Source organism: Condylura cristata, unplaced genomic scaffold, assembly GCF_000260355.1.
Source record: "Condylura cristata isolate star-nosed mole 26May11 unplaced genomic scaffold, ConCri1.0 scaffold00043, whole genome shotgun sequence".
NCBI classification, from domain to species: Eukaryota; Metazoa; Chordata; class Mammalia; order Eulipotyphla; family Talpidae; genus Condylura; species Condylura cristata.
Window position 1 is genome coordinate 1,403,475 of NW_004567144.1, and position 11,709 is coordinate 1,415,183.

The 11,709-nt window shown below is 38.7% G+C and overlaps 1 protein-coding gene and 1 pseudogene across 1 annotated transcript in view; both read left to right on the forward strand.

The window, feature by feature from the left end:
* AR (androgen receptor) overlaps window positions 1–11,709 on the forward strand; it is a 198,027-nt gene that overhangs the window by 176,115 nt on the left and 10,203 nt on the right. The window contains exon 4 of the mRNA XM_004694437.1: window positions 9,646–9,933. Within this exon, the coding sequence (XP_004694494.1) occupies window positions 9,646–9,933 (288 nt within the window). The remainder of the gene's footprint in view (window positions 1–9,645; window positions 9,934–11,709) is intronic.
* On the forward strand, window positions 3,016–8,763 carry LOC105854496 (annotated as a pseudogene).

Genomic DNA, 11,709 nt, shown 5'->3' on the forward strand with positions numbered 1-11,709 from the left:
AAAGAATAATTTCGGGAGCGAAGGGAGTTTTGCCCTGCTTGGGGCAGAATTGTAATCTTTAGGCCAACAAGAGGTTCTCTAATGTGGATTTAAAGGTTAATGTGGTTTATTTTTTTAACTGTTTTCTATTTGTTTGCCTGCTGCATATTTCTGCCAGTGAATTTTCCTTTAATAAAGCCATTAATATACCAGTGGTATTTTCTTATTTACAACAGACTGACAGAATTAATGCTGTTAACATTGGGCCTTTTTCCTTTTTCTTTTTTTTCTTCCCTTTTTTTTTTTTTTCTCTCATTTGCTTTCCAGGTCAGGCTGACCTGTTCAGCTTGGACTGTTCACATTTGTTTTTAATGTTAGTTTAACTGTAATTGTAAAAGCATGTATGCTCTAAATTCATGTAGTTACTTTTTCCAGTGGAAAAGCCTAGTATGAGAAAGCAGTTTCAGGCTCTGCAATTTCACATGAGTAGGTCTTGGTAATGACTTGTGCCCCTCACCCAGGATGGTATCTGAATGGTGAACCCCTTTCTTTTGGCTCAGTAGTCAGAGACAGGAAACTTGGAAATAATTTCTTCCAGATCTTGTGCTCTGGCAAAGCAGTGCATCATTGCGTATCATTCTATTATTAATTACATTTACTCCTACATGAACTAAAAACCATTTAGACTAAATAGTCCAACATAAACCTTGAAAGATAAAATTTGATATTCTTTTTTCTGACTATTTCTCTGACTTAAGAGTATGACCGTGTGGAGGGAAGGACCAAGGAGCCTTTTTGCCTGAGAGAATTTGGCGATACTTACTAGTGTGCACTTATGCTTGAGTGCACTCCCTACTAATCTCTTACTCCACGCCTGACAAAGACTGGCTTTGTTCCATCTCTTGTCTCTGCACTAATTCTTCTCCATTCATCCCCAACTGATATTTCTCACTAACCTCATTAGTCTGCAACTCAGTTTAATGAAATGGAAAGCATACTACCTCAGAAGTTAAGATACCTGGTTATAGTGCCTTTGCTGTTACCATCTAATTGTGTGACCTTGGGTTTGACTTAGCTTTGGCCTTAGTATAATCATCTTTAAAACAGAGATTGGTTTGGATGGGAAAGAAAAATATAAACAGATCTGGGGCCTTCTAACATTTTCTTGGCAATGGACCCTTTTTTTTTTCAAACAAAATCTGATGTGCAGTCCCAAATGTAGATACAGAACAAAGCACTGCTGCTTTATTGGAAGAGGGAGGGGTGGCTGGAGCTACATGTACCAACCCACTTTACCTCCTCTCAAGGGTGCTTAATGAAACGTCTAGAACCCTGAGGAATTTACAACTGTACTATATTGGTGTCTCGGTACCATTTTAATTCTGATCCTCTCTCCTAGTTGATTTCAGTCTGTATGAAAAGTATTTTTCATCAATTAGTTTTTTCAGGAAATTGAACTGCTTGAGATAAAGAGAATGAAATGGAGCATTTTGGGATTTGGCAATTAGCAAGAGTAAGAAGCATCATTCATTAATCTACAAAATTTCCTCTGTGCTGAGCACTTTGTATGCATTGAACTCAGTGAGGTAGATTTTCCAAGATCTTAGGATTCTGAAGCCTGGCCCTTTGACCCTCAGCTTTTGACTTGAGACCAGTTGTCCAATATGGAAGGATCATATTTGTTACAGGTTTTCCACCCAAAGTAGATTTTCAGGATGATTTTAGCTATCCATAATTGAAAAACACCATAGTCTGCCTATTAATACACACTTTTACAGGACTCAAAGCACTTACATTGAGGCCATCTCATTTTCTCTTAGCAATAGTCCTTGTATAATATTCAGGTCATATTGTCAACATTACACTGATTAGAAAAGTGAGGTTGAGGAGAAATAAAATTGGTCATTCAAAGTTCACACATCTCATAATATTCAATTATAATTGTGAAAAACATTTGGGACTTCGGCATCATCATTTCATTCTGCTATCTTAAATTCAGTAATGTTTTCACCATACTTTAGTCTTGTCGAGCCCTTCTTGTGGTATAGGATCTTACCTTTACTCTCAGATATAAACGCAGTGTCTCTATATTCCTTTTTAACACCCTTATGAATTAGGTTGCTATTGTCTTCAGTTTATAGATGAGGAAATTGAGGAACAGAGAGTCTATGTCTTGCCCCAAATCATACAACTAAGAGAAAAAGATCCAGGCTTATCGTTGAGACTGAGTCCAGACTGTTTGCTGTTGATTGTTATCCTTTATACATATAAGAGGAAAGTAATAGCAAAAGAAGGAAATAGATGTTCCTGAGATCACATAGTGAACCCCCCCCCACCGGTCCTAATTCAGTGCCCCCAATATACTAAGCCAAAAGTGTTACATGCAGTGAAATTCCTTGATTCTAATCCTAGTGGATGGAAAAATGCTCGACAAGGGTTAAGTCAGAGGCCTCAAACTGCCAAAATCCACTACAGAATTGCTGTCCCTGCATAGTCTTGGCTTAGAAATATGCATAGACTGTCCATGTGTGAGGCATAAATCACTATCATTGCCCCCAACTCATCCTACTTATGGTCACTAGGCTGTTTTTTCATTACATACCTGCTTCACTAGTGAAAAATATTTGAGTTCATGATCTTTGCATTTTAAGTATTATAATATATAAGTACATGCACACATACACTCATGTGCCTGTAGCCTCACCTAGTTTCACAAAGAATTTGCAGCCTTTTACATAACATACCCTTATATTTGCTTAACACTTACAATTACACTAAAGATCTGAAGTCATTCTTACAAGCATGGAGAAGAAATGCTGTTACTTTATTTCATTTTATAATGTGTTATTCTTCCCACTCATTCGGTACTGGAGCTGGTTCTTTATTTTTCCTGCTTTTCTTTCTTCCCCTTGCCCAAGTTAGGTCACCAGCAACCATTCTATAACCCTATTCTCTAAGAATGTTTAGATGACACAGTCAGCTTGGAGGGCCTACTAACAGCATTTTTTTTTCTGTTGCAACTTAAGGACTGCAATAATGCACAGGGGAAAAATTGTGCCATTCGGCCTCTGGGCATCATCTCCTAAAAGGCAGGCCTTATATCCACTCCAGTAAGTTTATTTGCAGTGTAACAGGTGTTCTAACTGGGACATCCCTACAGGAGTGGTGCTGCTGCAATCCTCAAGTCCAGTTTGTCTTGCTTAGTGAAATAAGGTCACACTAATAGTATTTGACTTCTTTGAGGAATCTCATCTTCCATAGGAAAATACTAGCTCCTTGACCCCTGTTTGCCAAGGAATGGTTGCATGCAATGGGTTAGGGATCCCAGAGGAATTGTCCATTCCCTTCTGAAAGAAGATCACCCTATGAATGAAAGGGGATACAGAAGAAAAAGTGTGACATTGTTTGTTTCAATTTGGAACATAGATCACTGTCCTAGCTATAGTTCATATCTTGTCTCGGAATGTCTTGTGGCCTAAAATAAGCTGACTGAAATACAGATATCCTTTATAATTTAGCCAAGAACAATCATAAAGCCTTATGTACAAGCAGTGTAACTGCATGTTAAATTAGCATGTACTGAGCATGTAATAGGTATTTTGTACTAACCACTGTAATAGGTGTTGGGGATACAGAGAAAAATCTCTGCTGAACAAAAATAGTCAAGCCCTAGATAACAGAGAAGATTCTTGGCTAGAAGTCACAAGATTTTAATCCTTGTTCAGACCTAACACCAATTCACTGTCTCCCCTTGGGCATGTCCTTTTTTTTTTTTTTTCCCCATGAGCTTATCTATACCAGGAGGGAAATGAATTCGCAACAAGCTAGACAAAGGGTACAAAGTTATTAACTTAGTAATTGACAGCTGATTTGAAGCCAAGATAATCTCACTTCAAAGCTCCACCACACTTCTATAGAAAAATCTGGTTTTTTCTATTACTACAGAATAAATTATTGCAAATTTAACAGCTTCAAAGAATGCTCATATGTTAGCTTACCTTTCAGTAACTCAGGCTGACTGGGTTCTCAGCTTAGTCTCTCAAAGATGAAATCAAGATGCTAGTGAAGCTATAGCCTAATCTGGAATATAGGGCTCTCTTCCAAGTTAATATGACTGGCAAGCTTCAGTTCCTTGCAGTTTAGGGTTAAGTGCCCTATTTTCTTCCTGGCTGTCAGCCAGAAGCTGCCCTCAGCTCCTAGAAACTGCCCTCTTTCCTGCCATGCAAACTACTGATCTTCAGAGTCAGTAACAGAAAATGTAATGTTTAATAACACTGACCACACAAGTGTCTTTTCAGAAAGTGTCCGATTCTTTTTAAGAGCTCATCTAATTAAGTCAGGTCCCTGAAAGACATCCACACTGAAAAATTCAACTTATTTGTGACCTTAGTGACATCTGCCCAGCCCTTTCACAGTAGTGCCTAGATTCATGTTTGACTAAATAAACTGGAAAAGCAGTAGAGTCAGTTTATTATAGTTGGGGGTGTATGGTGTATTTTATCTTCCAAATTCTGTGGTGAAATATGGGAATAAAAACATTTCTAAGGCTTTGCAAGCTGACCCTCCCCTCACCTTTCCTCTGCTCATGGATGAAAAGGCCTCTGTCTTGAAGTATCAAGGAAGGAGGCAGGAACAATACCTAAAGGTCACAGAGAAACTACAGATGATAGCATTTAACCCTTCTAAGTGTTGCACTGATGTTAAAAATCTTTCTCTGGTGCTGTAAAAACAGCCTACTCAGATATCTAATGCAACAGACCAGACAGTGAGTTCTGTCAGATACAAGCAGCAGAATTCACACATTATTTCAGGTGTTCTAGCCTCCTAAATAGTAGGTATGCAGGGACAGAGAAGCACCTTGTCATGACCCTTTCTTATCACTGCTCTGAGCTAAAACTGAAAGCAATTTGTTAACCGTCAGAGCAGTTCATCCTTACTGGTCTTTATTACCCTGGCCTCCCCACTCAATTTAAACAAGCCAACGAGCATCTCCCAGAACATGGGGGCTGGTAGGCCTGTATATCATATGGAAGAATTAGATCTGACTCTGGGGCTCAGGTGCAGACAGCAGGAGGGGCATTGAGGTGGCCTTCGTGGAAGAAAATAAGGCCTTGGGTATCGAGCAACAGCTGAGACTAGCAAGCCTCATTGTGCAGCACCCAAGTCATCTAGCAACATGTTGGCCTCTGCTGCAAAGAGAGAACAGAGGATCCCATAGCAGAATGAATGGAATCTGATTTCAATTATGTTTCGTACAGTCACCCTCTTTAGGCAGAGAGGCCAGAACACCTGGTGCAGCTTGGACCACTGTGGCCAGGAGCACCGTATTACCTAGTTCATGGAGGCAAGTGGGAATGTGACTTCCCTTCCACAAGCTGATGCCATATAAGTCCCAGAGGAGGAGGATGTGAAAATACCAGCCAAGTTCTCATTAGCACTATGCAGAGAAGAAGAATTATTTCATCTTGATGGATTCTCCCCACAGTCTCTGAACATATTGATCTTGCTTGTAATGAGTTTGCTTAGGTCCAGGAGTCATCACCCCACTGAGATCTGAGTCATTGGCAGGATAGTCGAAGTGACAAGGTGTACCTCACTGATTGCACCAGTAACAATTGCTTTGTGCATCCCTCCACCTTTTGAAAAAGCCCATAGATTCATCTGTATAAAATTCATTTGGATTCTATTATTCATTTTAATGGCATGAGTAGGGAATAACAAAAGGACAGCTGCCCCAGAGAACAGTTTAGATTCACAGGACTGTTCCATAGAGCTTTCTGATATGATGGAAATGTCCGTATCTGCATTGTCCAATGTAGCAGTGACTAGCCACCAGTGTGAGTTTTGAGCACTTGAAATGTAGCTATTGAGACCAAGAAATTACATGTTTACTTTTTCTTTAATTTTAATTAATTTGAATTTAAGTAGCCACATATGGCTAAAAGCAACTACTGGCAATGCAAATCTATAAGGAATGCTAAGAGCCAGGCATTCTAGTATAGTACAAATGAGTTTTTCAGAAAAGCCCCTGTAGCACAGGTAATTCTGAATTAGGAAGAGGATCCCTAATTCTAGTTTCAACTCTGTCACTAGGGAAACCGCACCTATCTAACCTCATCTTTCCCTCTTTTGACTTGAAAGGTTAGATTAATGTGAGAAGTCCCAAACATTGAATTCAACCTTTGAACAAAGATGTATTTCAGGCAAATTTTTAAATATTCTCTGAATGTCTTCTAGTGGTGTGTGTATGTGTGACCACACATGTGCCTGTGTGGCAAGGGCAGGGAGCCAAGAAGCCATTCACTCAGTTCAACAGATTCCCATCATTCTCTTACACATATACACAAATACACACACATCACTGTATTACTTTGACATGTCCTGAAGACACAGTGAATCGTTAATCTCCTTAGGTGAGTTTATTTCTTAGTACCCTTTCAAATATTTTATGTTGTAAATCTTTAGGCCACTGTAGTACCCAAAACCCGTCTCTACACTATTCTTATAGTTTGCTGCCTTTTCCATTCTGAAGTTAATGCTACATACTGGACTCAGCAGTTAAGAGTAATAATGAAAGGCAGGGAGGATATAAGCCCATCCCCACTCCTCATCTCTGCTGTTCAGCTAGAGATAGAGTTCAAGGCATCAGGGTCTTTATGGCATTAAATGTTGTAATGTGTTCACGAGTAAGGTAAATAAAAGACCCTGGAAAATACTTGCCCTTATTTCTTAGTTATCTCAGGCATAGATGTATCTCCATCTTCTACCAGGCTAGAAATGGGTGGGGGGAGACATGGTTTGGCTACTCCTGAGCTGAAATCCAGAAAATAGCAGTGATGGAGAAGCAGGGATCTACCTCTAGAAACTGTACCAGTAGACACTGACAGCCTGTGGATCTATCTACAAAAAAACCATGCCAGCAGTGGTTTCATAAGACAAGATACTGCCTTTAGCTCTGGGAAAAGATGGAGTGAGCCCAGTTCATGACTTCCAACCAGTGCCCTTCATGGGAACTGACCGTGGGTGTGCATATCTTACAGACTTTCCCAAGTCTTGCATAAGTTATTGTTGGATAAAGTCATGTTGCACTCAGAGTTGATTTTCCAGGTTTCGGGCAGGAAACGCTCCTCTTATACCACCAACCCCACCAGTTTCGCCCCCTCTACCCTAGTTGTTTTTCCAGAAATAATCCACTCTTGCCTTGATATATACTGAGTTGTGTTATGATTGGAGATTCCATTGGATTTATTTCTCTGCTTAGAATTAAAAGTTGGTTCTAGATTATTTTGCAGGATCCAGAAACAGATGAGCAACAGATCTTGTATGTATTCATTTTAATTGAGCAATCTGTTTTTCTGTTTCATACTTATATTTCTTACTGTTGTTATTATTAAAAGGATTAAATAAAATGAATTATGGTCTTCCCCAGTGCCACTATCTATATATTTTATGTCTTAGTGTTGTAAACTTTTCATATATGTATATGTTGATATAAATTTTAGGGAAATAGCATAAAATTAATTAAAATTAGGATACTAACTTCTAAATTATGTGTGTGAACATAGGGAAAAGGTGGTTCATAAGGTTTCAGTTTACAATTATTGCTGTTTTAAATAGTGTTAAGATAATGCTATTTCTATCCTTTCTAATGGCTGCCACCTAACATGTTTACCATTTGGTAGACAGATTTTAGAGGCAGGGACATTTTATTATTTCTTTGATGATGTTGGAGATTTTAACCCTTACCCTATCTCCAATCCCTTTGGCTAAAAAACAAAACAAACAAACAAACAAAAAGTGTGTTACAGTTCCTATTTGGGCATAATGTCTGACAATACACTGCAACACCAGAATATTCCCCCCACTTGTGGAGCCCAAAGTAGGATTAATAATACCAGAATTTAGTATCCTGAAGATGGAAAGGGTTATTCAAGGCCATTTTATTAACTTCATTGCCATCAGATGCTTGAATTCTTAACCATGCTGCATCTAATCTGTTTCATTATCTTCAGTGACATAAGTGCCTGGCAACTTTTCCATTTTCAGAGAGTTTTAACAACTAAAATGTGTGTGTGTGTGTGTGTGTGTGCGTGTGTATTTAAAGAGAGAAATAAATCCAAGTTGATGCACTTTTATACTTTTTGGTGTCCCTTGGAACCAAAACAATAAGTACAACCCTTCTTCACCAGGACTGGATTTCTAGTCTTTTACCCTAGCAGTCTCTTAGACTTGCCAGGTAGACATAAATACATCACTTACTTGATTTAAGACATTTTGTATTTGCCTATCCCCGTAAGTAAGATAAAGCACAAATTTCATAGTATTTCATACATACTCCTTTAAAATCAGGCCCCAGCAATTTTCCTCCCTGGCTGCCTGTAGATCTGTTGCCATCATAAATTACACAGTAGTTATGTGGACCAGGAAGTTCATGACCAATTTCTGTTTCAGTGGAAACAAATGGTCATTGATATCTTTCATCCAGGGGAAGCAACAGGGCCTAATAGAGAAATTCGGGGAAAATTAGCTAAACTATATGAAACCACACCTGATGTCATCTTTGCATTTGGATTCCAAATCCATTTTGGAGGTGGAAAAACACCTGACTTGGGGATGGTTTATGACTCCTTGGCTTATATGAGGAAAAATGAACCTAAACTAGACTTGCAAGACATGGCATACATGAGACGAAAAAGACCTCAAGAAAACACCAAAAGGAGCACAAGAACAGAATGAAGAAAATGGCGGACTGGAAAGGCCAATATTGGTGCTTGGAAAAAGTGAGCTTATGATTTCTGCATTAACTTTATCTGTACGACTGTACAATTTTCAGGAAATACTTTATAAAACCGTATGTGTTTCTGGATGCTTGGAAATCAATCTAAAAAAAAAAAGAAAATCCTCCCCATTTTTGTTCTCAACTTCATAATTAACCACTTATCTCACCCATGAATTTGTGTACTGTTAGTCACATTGGTTGCAAACTTTTCTCCCAAGCATTTCTCATTGCCTTTTTAATGCAAAATTTTAATTCCTTTGAATATTTTTTTTTTACGTCATCCTTCATTTTGGGCATTTTTTCCACCTCAGTTGTAATCCCCATGGGCTTCCCACCATGAATTCACTTTCTCTGTTCAAGGTCTCAATTAAATGCTACCATAAAGCATTTCTTGACCCTGCCAATACATGGTTCATGACCTTCCTCCATTGTTAATATCTCTGTTGTAACATTACCAGTTTGACATTTTCTAGAATTGTTTGTGGGCATTTACTTCTCTTCTACCAGACTGGTAAGGGACTTGAGTCATTTCTGCATCTAAAAACAAAGACTTAATAAAGGACGTCTGTTGAATGAATGACTGTATGAATCATTAATACACTAATAAATGATTTAGTTGAAGGTTCATCATATGAACACTGAAGATTACATTTATGAAGAGCCTTATCAAAATACACTTGGTCTGTCTGACAAAGAGACTGAAGGCAAAACAAGATATGAAAGTTTGAGTTTAATTGGGACTTGGGATAATTCAGCTAGACATAAACTGAGAACTTTTCCTTAGGAAGTTTATAGTGTGTCACCAGGCAGAATGAACATCTTTATTTTTTTATCCAGGGAACATTGGCTCCTGATAGTAAACCCAAGTTCTCCTCTCTCCCTAACAGCCCGGAAACTGAAGAAACTTGGTAATCTGAAACTACAGGAGGAAGGAGAGTCATCCAGTGCCAGTAGCCCCACTGAGGAGCCAACTCAGAAGCTGACAGTATCACACATTGAAGGCTATGAGTGTCAGCCCATCTTTCTGAATGTCCTAGAAGCCATTGAGCCAGGTGTGGTGTGTGCTGGACATGACAACAACCAGCCCGACTCCTTCGCAGCCTTGCTCTCTAGCCTCAACGAACTAGGCGAGAGACAGCTTGTACATGTGGTGAAGTGGGCCAAAGCCTTGCCTGGTAAGGAAAAATGTTGTGAGGAGATGGAATAAAGAAAATCATAATTTGTGAATGTTCCTACAGCTGAGGCACCATACATGATCCTGTCCTGATCATTTAAATACGTGAGAATAAGATTGGTGTGCTCTCCTCTTTAAAAATAGGAGAACTGAAACGCAGAAATCAAGAAAAGAGCCCGAATCATTATAGAACATCTTGTGTACGTCACATTAGCATATAGCAATCAAATGTCCATATTCATTTGATTCATAGGAGACATCAACAAATCTACCCATAATGATAGCTCATATAGCCACATCTTTGTATACCTGAAGATACTTTGTTCTCCATGTGTATTCATGCAGAAGCCTACCCTAGCAGTAATCTTGGACCTCACTGATTTTCTGCCCTCAATATCATCTTTAGGACACATACCATCAAATTCTTTTTTTTTTTTTCATCAAATACTTAATGATAAGGTAGAAAGAACATGGAGTATAAAGGCACGACACTTAATTGCTAGTGGTAGCCTTGGTGGTAACTCCTTTTCTGGGTCTCAGTGTCTCTTTCAGAAACTGAAACGGTTTGGACTAAATTAACCGTTTTCAAATTTTGCTACAAGGGACTCTTACTGTTCTTTAAATTACAATAAGAACCAAAGTGGAAGGAAATATTAGGTCATAGTGAAAGAAATACAAAGAGTTTAACTTGTGCTTTGACAGTGATAGGGAATGCACTTCATTCCTATGGCTTCTGTTGTTTGAACAGATCTTGTTATTATCCATGGATACTATGGTTGTAGGAAAACTGTGGCATTGCACCTGAGGGGAGAAACCAAATACTGTCCAAAATTAAGAATGGTGTAAGAAAAAAATAAAATGTCAGAAGTTAAAGAATCCTCAGAGACCCTCTGCTCAAGGATACACAAGATTTCCTTTAATAAACAATTCCTCAGAAATATCATACACATATACAAGTGGTGGTGATTGATTTAAAACCAGTGTTTCTCACTCACTGCCCCCAGAGAAGTCTCAGATCACTCTTGTGGAACCTTAGGACTCTAGGACATACAGTTTGGAAACAAATGAAGCATACATTCTTTATGGGTTTGTCTAATCCTGAAGTTCTGATTCAAAGATTCTTTTGTAACAACAATCAAACTTCTTAAGAAGTCAGAGTAATAGTAACAGCAGATGGAAACTTGTGGTAAGCAGATTAGTTCCTTAGCATTACTTGACTTGATTGTCCTAAGAATCCTTTAAAGTAGATTTTTTTTCTTTCTTTCTTTCTGTATTTTCTAGATAATGGTCCTGAAACTCTGAGAAGTGATGTGCTTGGCTTACATTTAAAAAAACAGAAAATGACAGATCTGGAACTTGAGCCCAGCTCCCCTCTTGATTCCAAATCCTCTACTGCTCTCACACACCCATAGTTTGTTCATTACTCCACCCGTGTAGTCCTGTTGCCCTAGGCTTTACAGAGAGAGGGCAAAGGCTTTATCCAAGGCCACCTGGGTCATAGTGTAGACTTGCTGCCATTGAAAACAGTGCATGTTGGCTGTCGACCTCCTATGTTACTTTTCCAGTTTCACAAGGCCTATTTACAGTTACTATGTTATCTCTAACAATTCCCCTCCTTGGGAAGCTGAGGTATACTAGATAATCAGATTGCTGCTAAGAAAACCAAAGAACTCTAGTGTGTATGCACTGCACCAAAATACAGAATTCATACAAACAGGAAAAAAGAAGAGAGAATTGCTTTGTTACCACTTACTTATTCAGCTGGATCACTTGATGT